Here is a 15,710-nt window from a genome sequence, read left to right on the forward strand (position 1 = left end):
TATATATATATATATATGGGAAAAGTGAATATACCCTTAAGGGTATATAAGCTTAGGTACCCAAACTCATAATAATACGTCGTTTTGTTTGATATATTCATTATATTATTGTTAAACTTCAATCGTTAACTTGATTTATATTCAATATTATTAAATTTTCACTATTGTCTTCATCTTACATCACATCTTTTTGTCGAACACTTACTAAGCTATATATATTATTGTTGAAAATGACAATTATGTAAGAGGAAGATAAATATGAAATTTATAAAAATCTTTGAAGTAATTCAAGTTAGAAGTTGAATTATAAGAACATTGGACAATTACAATGTCTATATATGATACAAAACGATGTAATATGGTGAGTTTTGGTACCTAAATTTATATACCCTTAAGGGTATATTCACTTTTCCCTATATATATATATATATATATATATATATATATATATATATATATATATATATATATATATATATATATATATATATATATATATATATATATATATATATATATATATATATATATATATATATGAACAAATTTTGAAGCAATGTCCAACACGAACAAGCAAGGTTATAGGACACGATAATGCTTAGAAGGCATATTCTGGTTTGTGTATATATAGATGAATAAACATCTTATCTTGTATATCTAAATCTTTGTTTCAACTACAACTAAATCTACAGAAAGATGAAATTGAATGGGAGTGCATTTTTTATCTTATTTCTGGTCATACAATCTTTTGCAATTCTAACCGTTGCTAAAGACTTTGATTTCTTTTACTTCGTTCAACAGGTTTGTTCTTCTTAATATTTCCATTCACATGCTTAATGGCATCACTAAATGTAACTTTTGTGACTTGTGTGACAGTTTTTATTTAATTGCTAAACATTTGAGAGGTTATTCGTGACATATTTCTCGTTGTATTTTGCCAAGTGATTTCCATCACTACATATTTATTTGCAAACTCTTGTCATCGATATTCAATAAACTGGCAGAATATTACTAATTTGCCAAAATATGATTTACTTTACTAAATATGACAAATCTTTTGGCGACAAACACATTTCTATGAATTATTAATTAAATGGTTAACATATACATGAAAATTTTATACTATTGTTTAAATGATAACCAATTTAATTTTGTAGTGGCCAGCTTCGTACTGTGACTCAAGGCGTGGTTGTTGCTATCCAAAAACCGGGAAGCCAGCAGAAGATTTCAGCATCCACGGGCTTTGGCCTAATTACAAAGATGGCTCCTATCCTTCTAACTGTGACTCCTCCAACCCTTTCGATGACTCTAAGGTATTAAAAATTCCAAACTCATAACTTTTTTTTAAAATTCATAAATCTGTCACTAAATATAACAAATATGACACATAAAATGTGTATGCGTATATTTAGGTTGCAAATCTTGAAAGTGTGTTACAAAAGCAATGGCCTACACTTGCGTGCCCGAGTGGCGACGGTTTGAAATTTTGGCGTCACGAATGGGAAAAACACGGCACTTGTGCTGAATCGGTTTTTGACGAGCGTGGTTACTTTGAAGCCGCCCTTTCTCTCAAGAAAAAAGCAAACCTCCTCCATGCTCTCGAAAACGCAGGTACAACTTCTTATGCATAATGTACATCCCTTCTTGCACGAAGGACAACTACTTACACAAAGTAAAATCAAGCGCCTTACAAAAACAAACAATAGGAACCTTTCGAATTAAAAAAATAAATTAGGAACTAAACATAAAAATTACCCTAAACTATAGGGATCGTTCTTGTAATTTACTCTAGAAACTATTCACCCATAGTAGAATACAACAATAGAGATGGATATGGTATTTATTATTTAAATAGTTTATAAAATAAAATAATTTTTTATAGTAAAAATTCAAAAGTTATTTATTAATTATTTTAAATAAATCATTAATTAAGAAATATTTCAAAATTTTAAAGTTATTATAACTTTAAACATAACATATAATTAAAAAAAGTAAATTTGAATTTTAAAGTGTTGGCTAATATATCTTTTTGACATGTGTCATAATATTAATGAGAAGTTGTATTAAATTGACAAATATCAAATAAAAATTAAAACTATTCTTTTATTAAAATAGACATGCATTTCTCCACATCCACCACTAGAGTAAAAGATTAGAGTAGAGATGCATTTCTAGACATTGGCACTAGAGTAAAAGATGCAAGGATTATGTACAACAATCTATGCATAAAATACAAGTGTTTAATTCATTTTGATTGTAGGGATTAAACCCACCGATGGGAAATTTCATACAATGGGACAAATGAAAGATGCAATTACAAAGAGTGTGGGTTATGCCCCATTTATAGAGTGCAATGTTGACTCGTCAGGGTACCACCAATTATACCAAGTGTACCAGTGTGTCGATGCATCGGCTTCTAATTTCATCGAATGCCCAGTTTTTCCTCATGGGAGACCTTGTGGAAATAAAGTTGAATTCCCTTCGTTTTCGTCTGCTTCAAGTCATGATGAGCTCTGAAATTCTTCAAATTTCATTGATTCTTATATTGGATTTTATTGATTTCGTAATAAATGAGATAACTGATTCTTGTATATTTCTGTTGCAATTATTTCAAAGGCACGTGAGTGTAAATGTGTAATTGTGTATCCAACATCAACCAAGTAGTAATCCAAATTACATTATTATATATCTTGTGAACACTCACCTAACACGTTTATAACAATAACAATATATTAGCGTTCTTTATATCTTGCTTCATCTTCAAGTGTCACCAAGCATTTTCTGTCTGTTTTTAATTATTTCACGTAAGTTATAACTAACAAAGTAACAATATATTAAACAATAATAAAAGAAGCCCATAAAAGTTACTGAGACAGCATGCCCATAAAGTGAAGCCTGAAAAAGCCCACGATATCCAATTAGTTTTGTCTTTCTCATTTTTTTTCATAGTTTATTTGTAATTTTATATACAACCAACAAGCTGAAAATTCAATTAATTCATGGAAAGATAGATCAATTTAAATTACTAGCCGTTTACCCATGTAAGCGACGGTGCGAATAACATCTTTCAGAAATTAGTTTCTAGAGGCGATTAGTTTTTTTTAGAGTTGAGAAATATATCAACCAATTTTGTTTACCATTGTGATTTATATATCTTTTTTTGCATATATACTCATTTGTATTTTGATCAATGATTAGTTTGTTTTAGGAAACATGTCATATTAAAATAAAAAAACAATATATTGACAAATATCACTAAACATTAGTTTTCATTCAATGATTCATTTTTTTCGACGAAGAATGTATTCGTCACTTTTGTGTAGATTGGATATGTGTTTTCATATGTTAGATTCATTGTGTCGAAAATAGATCATTTCTATTCCATGATAACATATATAATTCTAATAACAAAAAATGTATTATAAATATCACTCACTATTTAAATATATCGTTAATGTATGTAAATAATTATATGACATTTTGAAAAATAGTTTTATTCATAGTTTAGTATTTAGGGTTTAGGTTTATATTTAGCATTCAAGGTTTGTAGTTTAGGATGTGAATACTTTTATTTGGATAATAATTCATTGTGACAATTAGTTTCTCTTTGGTGGGTGTTAGATAGTTTTATTTAAGCGTGTAATTCTCTTTCGATGAATGGTTATGTTTCAGAAACCTTTTAATTACAAAGAACATGTAGTGTATCGAAAAATTGTTTCTTTTCGAGTATAAATTTCGTGTTTCTTGTTTGTTGATTAGGATTTGGACATAGAGTTTAGGATTTAGAATTAAATAATAAAGTGTTATCCAATCCAACATAAGTTTACCTTTGTAACATAACAAACAAAAAATTATGTCAAAAATCGCTCTTTTTTAATATTTTAATGTCGTATTAGGGTATAGTGTACTAGGGAAGGGTAGATGATGCAACATATGAAAGTGTTATCAAATCCAACATAAGTTTACCCTTGACCGTTCGCCGATGACGACAACCTCGCACCTGTGTATGAAGGTGGTTCCCATCATGTGTCTCAACCATTGGTGCCATACCAACATACAAATCACATCCTGCTAACCAAACATTCATATTTTCGATCTATCCAAGATCTCCCTGGTTTCGTGCTGACCTACCAACTGGAGTACAAAATCCAAATCCCTTTGCTGAAGCTAATAACCTTGCACACGGTCGCACCAAGAGACTCCAACCAATAGTCTAACTGACAAAAGCTACCATAACATATTTATCCACATAGCTCCAACAACCTTCTAGTCTAAGCATAGGTCACATAACTAGTCAACACGAACAATAGATAGTTCGATTCATTTTAGATGAATGCTACTGGCCCAACTATATTCTTACATCACACCCGACCCTAAATCGTACTACGACCTTCCTTAATCCTATTAATGATGTAGCCCTCCCGCAGTCTCACAACCATTCATGAAATGGTCCAAATCATCCTAGTAAAGGATAATAGCCATACTATAGACTTACAACATTCCCATAACAACTTATCGACCTTGTGAATGCTACGAGACACTCCGCAGTCTTACAAAACATCCATAGCTATCTGCCAACCTAGTGAATGCCACGGGCCACCCCACAATCTTAAAACATTTCCACACTGCCATGGGACCAACCCATGATCTTACTAACCATCCAGGTGAATACATCGCCAAAAATCAACATGCGTTGGAAATCTAAACTTTGCTGAACCCAACTAGGCGTTCAGGTCGTACTTCGAACCTCAAAGCCGTCATCAGACAAGAACAGGCAGAGAGGTCCTAACAAAATCCTCAACCTGAACTTAACCCTGAATCCAAAATGTGCCACTACCGATGATTACATCCTCGAACAAGATAATATGAATTCCCAACATTTGCTTCCCTGATAACAACTTACCACTGAAGATAATCCCTTGCAAAAGCCTTGGCTCAAACCAGAACTGGCTATCAACTTGACATATGGATAGGAAACTTCAAGTTGACTTGCACTTAGAGATATTCCCATTAATCCTAACGATTCTCCTCCACTTATATTTGAACACGTTTTGCCAACTTCATAACCAATCGAATTCCCAATTTGTCCACAATTTCACTACTCAAGATCATCACCATCCGGAGCTCATAAGAATAAAATTCCATGACCAAGAAATCAAGGGTACACACATCCCAAAACCAAAACAAATACTTCACTAAAGTTGAAAAAAATTGATGCTTCCAAAGCACCTACCGTTTATACCACTCCAAAATCGTCAGACAACTCAACCGATGACAAAGAAAGATTAAAGTGGATATCAAAATTGGGCTGCCAATCAACCTAATACTCTACCTGTTACTGAGCAGAACCTCTTCGGAACGCATTGGCCACGTTCTAAAGGCATGAATCAAACTGATCCCTCTTACCTCACTACTATGTAGGGTCTCTATAATCCCCAACTCGAAGATCCAAACGACTTACATGGCAACTAACTCGAAACCCATTTCACTGAAATCATTAGAAACAATCCGGCGAATGATCCTACAAGCAGAAAAATCAGCTCCCCTCCTCTTAGGACCGACCTTATCAATGACCGTCTCTTCCCGAGCTGATGCCTTCAACCGGGTCAACTAAATACCATTCAAATATGATTATCGGAATGCAAAAATGGCATTTGAAAACCCCTCGAAAAATAATAACCAGATAGTCATAAAGAAATTATGATCCTTAGGCGGAGAATTAAATAATCCGAACCTCATGTCTCATATACACAATCATATAATCATAAGCATAATTAATAAGGGCATGAAGGAAGCGATTACGGTACATACCTGTGACAATATCTGATAGAGCTCAGGCCTCCATGGCCTGCAACTGAAACAATCAGATCCTCATTGCTGGAGCCTTTGCCCTACCCTCACGACCATCGGTAATCCTGAGTGTAGCTGGAGTAGGTGACCTCACTGCTCCACTCGTCAATCCTAGGCAGTCGGCCTTCTTGAGGCCCACCTGGTTGCAATGAAAACATATCATACTCGACCCCTGGGGACAACTCCTACTGACATGACTAATCCCGTCACACTTGAAATAGCCCATACCTCTAGACCGACACACCTCATCGTGCGGTGTCCTGCACTTGCCGTAATGGCCCCGACCCTACCGGTTGCTAACTCGCGAATTGAAAGTCTTGGGTCTCTTCCATGAGCCCTCCACTGCCCGAGTATGAAATTACTTCCGCTTCTTCAAAAGCTCCAAATCAATCTCCCTTTCTCGGGCTCTGTCAGTCATATCCTCCAAGGTCTTGCGACTAGACACGCTCATAAACTTCAGGATATCATCCTGTAACATATCATGGTACGTCGCCTTCTTCATCTTCTCATTCGTTGCATATTGTGGAACCAATAAAGCTTTCTACTTGAACTTGTCGGTGCTCTTCGCCACAATCTCCGTCGTTTGGAGAAGGTCCCAAAACTACCTCGTCAACTGGTGTACCTTAATGGCCAGTGTAAACTCTTCCCTGAATCCCGTCACAAAATGATTCCAAGATATGGCCACCACGTCCTTAGCTCCCAAAGAGTGACCTGTTGGATTAATGTCTAAGTCCATAACTATAATTGGTAAGACTTAACTCGACCTGACATGGTCCATTTAGGTTGCATGGCATCATGCACTTGGATAGACTATAATGAGAGAAATAACACTTAAGGGTGATTAATATATTATAAGTTCTAATATATTAATAGGATTATTTAATTAGTATTGATCAAGAATTAATCTAGAATTAATTAAGTGATCAAAAGAAGACTAATTAAATATATGGGTTAATTGTGTAAATCATCCATACTTGTATAGTGGGCTAATGCTCCATGGATAATCAAGTTGGGCTAAAACCCATAGGATGGTCCATGGATGCTCCATGGTGTATTTGAACCCATGGATCCAAGGAAATGGAAGGCCATGACAATTAGGGTTTACCCTAATTGTAGCAACTATATAAGATCATATTCTTTGGGAAAAATCGGCCACTATGAATAATAAGAAAAGGATAGCCGATTTTAGGAGTGTTCAAGTTTCTCTCAAGTTATTCCAAGTGTATTTGGTGTTGTGTGAACCATTTGAGGTGTCACACTTGAGGCACTAGGAACTCAAGCTTCATGAAGACATTCTACATCAAAGAGGTATGTATTCTATCTTGTCATATTCATTATTTTGTATGATAGATTAGGATAATACCTTGGATGTTCATAATTGCATATATAATAGAGAAAACATAGATCCAAGGTATTTAGGGTTGCATGTACACTTAGGGGTGTTAGAATGCTCATAACCTGTAACGCCCGTAGATCAGGGCTAGTCAATTTAGAGACGATAAGCATCAAAAATGACTTTTTGATGGAAGATTATTTACAAGGATTAATCTTAACCAAGTTGTAGTATATGTCACAAGGTTTCCGTGCATATAAAGAACGCCAAAATCCGAATTATAACAAAGAAGTTATGACCTATCGAAGTTTCGCGACAGAACCGGCACGACCCAGCGCGACCCAGCACGACGTAAATAGTGAATTTAATGTAGATATATATCTATCCTTAGTGATCTAAACGAGAGTCGAAGATTTCTTCGATAGTAGTCCAACGATAAAAAGACAGACGAAAACGGACGTCAGACGAAGGAGTTATGAGTTTATAACGGAGTTTTCCTGTCCCGGCCTACTAAAAATAATATATAAGTAATATAATTATAATATATTAAAAATAAAGTCAAAATTAGCCAATGGAGTCTAAACGAGAGTTGTAGAGCATAATCTCACCTTCGCATCGATATAAAGAACGTTGAAAATGGAGTTCGTATGCAAAAGTTATGAATTTCTAAAGTTCGGTGCGTGAAACCCCAAAACTGTCAGATACCACGACGTGGCAAGCAGTGCCACAATGTGGCATGTCTTCTGACACCTCTGGGAGTCCCCCAGATGCAACTTGAGATGACGCATGCAGTGACGACCAAGCCCACGACGTGGAAAAAGGTGTCATGACGTGCCAAGGGCCAATTTTGCCCTATAAATAGATTTGAAGGGCCAGCTGAGTTTGGTTGCTCATTCTCTTATCTCTCACCCATATTACCTCGATTTATGTGCAAATAAATACCCCCGAAGCCCCGATAACATCCCGAGACCTAAAGCGAGTCCCGAAGCCTGAAGATCCCGAGAAGAAAAGAGTTTCCGAGACGAAGCTCTGCCCGTGAGAAACCCGATGTGTGAAGATATCCCGGTTTCACCGAAGAATACTACTCTTAGAGCTGTAGTGTTGTCCGATCATCTTCTGATCAAGTGAGTGTGTGGTCACTTTCTTCTAACACATAAATATTAAGTATTTGCTATGAAATACGTGTTATGTGTATAATATAAAGTTGTTTATATGCGTGGGTGTATAGTCCCTTTCATAAACACGATTTTAATACAAGTATTGTTTGAATGTATTAAGTATATGTTTAGTGTGAGTGTATAGTTACTTTCTTCTAACACATAAGTATTAAGTATTTGCTACGATATACGTGTTATGTGTTTATATATTGTCATTTATTTGAGATAAGCGTGGAATGGATGTTTTATATAGGTTTTAAATGAGTTAAACTGTATATGTATGTTATATCTACAAATATGTTGGGTAGAAAATGGGTAGACGAATTAGTTGGTGTGTGATGACGGATGAGTTTGAGTATGAGACGAAGGATGAACCTTGGTAGCTATGGATTTAGTACTGTATAGATGAACCTTGGTAGCTATGGATTTAGTACTATATAGATGAACCTTGGTAGCTATGGATTTAGTACCGTATAGACAAACGTTGGTAGTTATGGATTTAGTCTGTTAGATAGACGATGGTAGCTATGGATTTAGTACTGTTAGATAAACGTTGGTAGCTATGGACTTAGTACCTACACCGGTAGCTATGGATTTAGTACTGTTAGATAAACGTTGGTAGCTATGGACTTAGTACCTACACTGGTAGCTATGGATTTAGTACCCGATGAATGAACTATAGTAGCTATGGAATTAGTGCTTTATGAAGGAACCTTGGCAGCTATTGTCTTAGTGCCTAATAAAGAATCCTGGCAGCTATTGTCTTAGTGCCTAATACGGAGTGAACGAATAGATGATTCTTAGGGTAGACCCTTAAGAGTAAGGAAGATAATGGGGATGGGTAATTGGGTTGATTGTTTGATAATTATATATAATAATTATATTATTGTGGGTTGAAAAACCTATATGCTCACCAGGCTCCCAAGCCTGACCTACTCAGTTTAATTGTATCACCGGTATCGATACGAAGCTGCTTTGCACTGAGAGATTAAAGGAGATGTAAATCACTAGAGTAAATGAATGTATGTTCTGTTTATGCTTATGTGTCTGTATAAGAACATGACATCCCGAGGTTTTATTATTTAATGAAAATACATTCTCTTTAAGAAATGTTTTGATAAGTTTTTATCATATCTTGTTTTGGGAACAAATTCTGCAACCGTTTTCTTTAAACGATTACTATGATTTTAAAATAAAGCATAAACAAACCGGTCTTTTCTGGCCGTGAAATTTGGGGATGTCACATAACCCAATAGTGGTATCAGAGCCTAGGCTTGTTTTCTTGTTATACTTGCAAAAGTAGCTGAAAAAATCGAGTTTTGATGCTGTTTGCACATCAGACTCGCTGAGTCCATGAATGGACTCGCCGAGTTGGTTTGTGCACTCGACGAGTTGGACCCCCTGACAGCATATATTCGATTGTTTTGGCTGGAATTGGACTAGGAACATTACCCTAAGATATTTTTGGACTTATAAACTTGTTTTTGATGTGGTAATGTTCATGCTAATCCAATTTCTAAGATAATTGTCATAATTTCAAGATTTGTATTAGTTTGTATGTTCATGCTAAGTTCTTGAAGATTGATGATTTGAATTATCTTGTTCTTAGATTAATAGAAAAGTTGTGTGAAATAGTTGATTTCAATCCATTTTAATCTAAGAGTTGATTCCAAAGTGTGTTTTTGTAACTTGTCCTCAAGTTATATGAAAAGTCACATTTAAGAATCATAAAACTCATAAAAGTTGGCAAATGTTACAAAATGAAGAGCCTAGTTCTAATTAAATGGTTTTATGACTCCATAACTTGTCCTCAAGTTATGGAGATTCAGGAGTCTCTTCATTAAATAATAAATAAAAAAAAGGTGTAACCTTAATTAGTTCCATAAGTTACAATATAAAAAAAAGGTTATTTTTTTTAATTAGTTTAAAGTCTTCCATAACTTGTCCTCAAGTTATGGAACTTGAAGAGTTTTAATTAAAACTACTTTAAACTCATAAGTTATGGAATTAATTAGTTTTGAATAGTTTCAAAACTTTCCCTCAAGTTTTGGAATTTGAAAAAGTTTTCTCTTATGAATACTTTAATTCCAAGTTAAGGCCTTAGAATTTTAAAGAGTTAAAATTCAACCCTTATACTTTATAATATTATAATTTAATAATATTTATATATGTATAAGAGCAAGTCAGTCTTACCGTTAGTAGGCCTCATTCATGAAGCCGGTCTATAAGGTGGTATAAGGTTATTGCCTATAAAATGGCAGTTTAATGGGTGTCCACTCTCACCCACTACTTCCTTGACCGGTGGAGGGTCGTTAGCTGAACGGGTAGGACAAGGACTAGAATTCTCCCTTCATTAAAAGTATTAATGATAAATACTAAGTAACTAAACCATTTATAAATACCCAATCTTAGTTACTTAGGAAAATGCGAATAAGGTGCTAATCCATGAAATTACACTTTGCACTTTGTTTAAGTCAGTTAGTGGAGCGTGTGTGGTTAACCGGCACACTAACTCGTATTTAACAAGGTAAGAAAAGGGTAACTCAATGTTTATCATAGTATCGATGGAGCGTGTGTGGTTAACCGACACATCGTTTGAGGGGTAAACACTTAAGGGTACCAAGTATATTTGCATGGTTATTCACACCTTGTTTTGTGATCCTCGGCATCCCAGTCACAAAACCTGAAGAGCACACTTGAGATTGAAACATGCCATTGAACAGTTCATTGAATCTCAAAAGATCTAGGAGTTTCAAATCCAATTAAAACCTAATAATACATTTCGTTTATCTTGGTGGAAATTGGTGAATCGTCATTCACCTACCTTCAAATATTTTATAGCTTGGATTACGGCATCCCTCTTCTAAGTTATAAAATAGTTTGTTGGGTCCTAGCCTTAATATTTCATATTAGGTGTCATATTAAGGACTTTAAATCAACTATCTTGAATATCTCCCAAAACATGTCTGGTTTAGACATTTATGATCTTCCCAAATCTCTTGAAACAAGCTTTCCTAAATGAAGATGATGTCTCATGGATATCATAATTCTTTCACATCCTCCAATTATTCTCCCTAACCCACAAGTTCCTAAAAGTTTAAGGTCACTCAAGCCCTACTGGCAAGGCAAGGTCTAGGTGTGCTCACATCTTGGAGATGAAGTCACATACTGACAAGCTGGGAGAGTTGGGTGTCAAAGTCTTGAGAAAGTTGGTGGTTCAATCACTTTCTAAGTCACATAGTGAGTTCCTTTGGGACTCCTATGAAACAAACTATGACAAGACCCTTAATGATCTTATCTATTTGCTAAGATCAACTTCCTAAAACTTTATGGACATTGACAATGATGACACTGGAAATCTAGAAAAAACATTCTCTTCCCAATGGAAAGGGATCGGCCATAGTCAACTCGGTTGACCAAATGGTAAAGAGAAAAGCTACGTCTGAGATAGTCCCATTACCAAAGGGTCCATATGTTTATATTGCCAAAGAAAGGGGCATTGGTTGCAAAGCTGCCAAATTTACCTAAGGATGTTAAAGTCAATAAGTTTGACTCTACTTCAGGTAAAGTCCACTATCTAACTCTGCTAAGTTTCTATTATGAGATTCTTATTGCATGATGTGACTGGGTCACATGTTGATGTTTTAAGAATCAAAGAAAATTGAAGGAACTTAAAGAATGAATCTGCTGAATCTGATCGCATAGATGGATTTCTATCGCATAGTTTAAAGATCGGATTCTTGAGCTACTTCTTAGGAGTTATGATATTTTACTTAGGAATAGATAACAACAAGTTTTCATATGGATTGTAAGGATAAGTTTTTCCGCAAAGTTTTTAAAATAAAAGGAAATTTTAGATTTTATTTATTTTATGTATCCTTACAATGGCGTTTGTGGAAATTTTTGTTGCTTATAAGATTCCATTAAGAGCAATATTGGAAATATGAATTTGATTCTTTCATTTGTGGTAGTGTCTAAATTTACCAAAAAGGAAAGATTCTCATCACCCAAGTTTTAGTTGGATAGAAACTTGAATCATGCAAGTTGTATAGCATGATCAATGAGAACTTTCAAGCATTGGAAGAATTAAGACTAACTACTTGTTCACATGGATGTGTGAGTCAAGTAAAGGATCGAGTACACTTTCTTGTGCACTGATTAAGTCCACCACAAAAGACTGATAAGACTATTCGTCATAATTACTAAAGCTCAGTAAATATGGTCATACTTACAAGCTTAAGTGTAATTCTGAGACATTGGAAAAGGCTCCAATGTATGACAGAGCGAATAAGAAGAATCAACTTAGGCAGAAGGATAAAATTTTCTCAAATGGGAGAGTACTTTAGTATCAGTTTTTGTGATCATCTTAATGATTTTGAGACCTTATCACAATTCATCCTCTAAGTGCATTTTGATAGCTAAGAAGAGGAGCTATGAAATTTTGAAGTGGTTAAATCAAGAAGATGATTCATACTTCGTTAAAAAAAAACAATTCTTAGAGTTATACTCTAAGATTGTAACTTGAGTGACATGTATTAAATAAGGTTTAAAACACTTATCAAATGTAAGAGTAAAAGTTTTCTACTCTTGTACATTTGAAATTGGTAAGTTGTGATGTTTTGGATAAAACAAAGACCAACTAAGGCCAATTGTGTGAAGTGTGTGTCTTGATTAGAATCCACACTATCTCTTGAATATCTGACAAGAAAGCCTTATATGTCAAGAGGACAGTGGGAGTCTTAAAGGTCTTGAAAGTCTCAAGAACTAATCAAGAATAAAACCTGAAGTTCTTCACTAGCACACGAATTGAGGTTTATAACCTATCGTGTTGACATATTTTATGCCCATTCCAATTAAATTTGGCTTTGAATATGAGTTCTTAGAGTTCTCAATTGGTTGCACAACAACTTGGAAGCAATGGTAGGCCCTTGAGCTACCAGGTGGAAAGAAATTAAGATTGAGTTCAGTCCATATGAGTTTGGATTTGTCATTATCCTTGTCTTGTGACTATGGTTTTGACAATTCACATGGATAAGAACACATACACCATTAAATCTAAGTGTCATAAGGTTTCTATCCGACTCATGAAAATGATGATGAGGAAACACTTTCACTAAGTAGATTTTAGCTAGATAGCAATTGTGATATTTGCATTCTGAAAGTCGTTAGTGGAGCTGTGTTGTTAACCGGCACACTAACATGGACTTGTGAGAAGTGGCAAAGGTCTAAACAATTGAGAGTATGATTACGGCATCCCTTTTCATAGTTCTAAAATTGTTCAGACACACCTGTGAGCTATCTAAAAGAGGTGTATGATTTTGATAAAGTTTTATCAAAACAATCTAGTATCAGAAATCTGAACTTTGGTAAGAAAGTCAACTAATTTCTGAGTACATGTCAAAGCTAGTGGGAGCATAAGTGTTATGCTAATAATCATCATGTTAGTGGGAGCATGATAATTATGATAAAGGTTGCAAGTTAGCAATGTTAATTATAGAAAACAAAAGGTTTCAATTAGGAAAAAGTTGTTTTGCTATAATTAAGGGAGAGGAAATTATACTTCATCTCAAATCTAAAAGCTTAGATTGAGGTTTTAATCGTATTTAGTCAAGGATATATATATATATATATATATATATATATATATATATATATATATATATATATATATATGTGAATTTCATATTGGAATGGCTCAACATAAGGAAATTCTATATATGGGTCCATTAGTTGCGTTCTAAAATTCGATTATGATTACGGTGTCCCTTTTCATAATCTGAATTATGAGAACTTGGCAAATAGAAATGGAAATGTTATAAAAAAAGACTGGTTTAGTCTTTATGTGAGACATCATGAATTGTGTCCCATATGCTTCAGATATAGGATCGATTACATGTGCTATATTCATCCTGTCTAAAATTTTCCAGATGCCTGGGGCATTAAGAAGGGAAAAGGTCTAGAACTGGATATGACTAAAACAATTAAGCAATTGTCGAGGACAATCTAAGGTTTACCAAAGATTGGTTGCTCAGGGACAGTTGGAAGTATAGTGTTAATTGTTGGAAGGACCATATTGACATATTCTGAAAAGAGGCAACTCTTGTTTCAGAAGTGATAGTCAAAAAGGGAATGTGGAAATGATCCCATTGGTGGAAGTTGTTAAATAAGTCCATATAAGATTAGGAAACTTAATGCAAGAAGGATGTTTCCAAGGATTTGATCTTCTTTGGAATGCTCTGTAATGTTTGTTGTCAAATCTTTGTGACTTTGTGAATAATCATTACAAGAGAATCATTGCATATAAGTTGAGAATCTAACAGATTTAGGTAAAATGGCATGAATTTGGAATTCCTGCATTTGAATTCGGGAGTGTGAAATTAGAATCATTGAAAGTTTGGTCAATTGGTTTATTTCACAAAGTAAGGGTCATAGACAAACATAGTATGCATACTTGGTCTATGGCATGACTAGTGTTTAGAAAACATAGTGTGCATGCTTGGAGCATGAGACAACTATTGTTTTAAATTCAAGAATAAAGTTGATAGCTGAAACAGTATACAATGAATAATGTGCAATCATATGGTGATAAATAAAAGGTGTTTTATTTATATTCATAAGTTCTGAGACCATATTAGATTCATTTATTCTTGTGTTTCACTTTGCATGTTTTGACTTCCATAATAACTAGGTTATTCTTCCGGATTGACTAAGTTATTCAAACCATCCACAGTCGGTCATATGTTGGAAGTAGATATGAATCAAGACTGTCATGGGTTGGCTTGTAGAGGTCCAAGTTGGTGGACAAAGTTGTTCTACAACACTCATTAGTGCTCATAAGTTCTGAGTATTGGATTCAACTCGCGCTCATTTGAATCACTTCATGGATTTTATCACGAGTGATCATGAGACGATAATATCTTATATTCTTCAAACCTAGAGATATGAGTTGTTACTATGAGTTTATAGTACATTGATTGCACGAAAACACATTGGTAACTCGATGTTATAAAACGTGCCTTTGTGTATGATTCAACAACTAGCAGAACAAGCCATATGAGTCGAAGTTTATCCATTCCTTTTACCGTCGGGATAAAAGCGATATCTGTGGGCCCCTCGATGATTTAATGATGACACATGTGAGTGTGTGGCCAAGCCAAGACTGATTTGATTTGTTCAGTCAGTCAGTCATCATGAATCAGAAATTGGGAAACAACAAATGGACAGAGAGAATGATTGATAATCCATGTCTCAGTCCATTCGATATCCAGAATGGAGGAATATATGATCACTTATCTAATGGACAAGTCATTGACAAAGGTCAGAGTTCATCGGCAAGGTCAGAGTTCGACGGAAGCTTTTGAGAGCTACGA

The 15,710-nt window shown here is 34.7% G+C and overlaps 1 protein-coding gene across 1 annotated transcript; it reads left to right on the forward strand.

The window, feature by feature from the left end:
* Positions 1-644: 644 nt before the first annotated feature.
* LOC111880060 (ribonuclease 3) lies at positions 645-2,686 on the forward strand. The gene is made up of 4 exons (XM_023876474.2): positions 645-801; positions 1,158-1,313; positions 1,413-1,611; positions 2,261-2,686. The coding sequence occupies exons 1-4, from the start codon at positions 697-699 to the stop codon at positions 2,515-2,517; spliced, it is 717 nt and encodes a 238-aa protein (XP_023732242.1). The 5' UTR covers positions 645-696; the 3' UTR covers positions 2,518-2,686.
* Positions 2,687-15,710: the final 13,024 nt, after the last annotated feature.

Source organism: Lactuca sativa, chromosome 4, assembly GCF_002870075.4.
Source record: "Lactuca sativa cultivar Salinas chromosome 4, Lsat_Salinas_v11, whole genome shotgun sequence".
Classification (NCBI taxonomy): domain Eukaryota; kingdom Viridiplantae; phylum Streptophyta; class Magnoliopsida; order Asterales; family Asteraceae; genus Lactuca; species Lactuca sativa.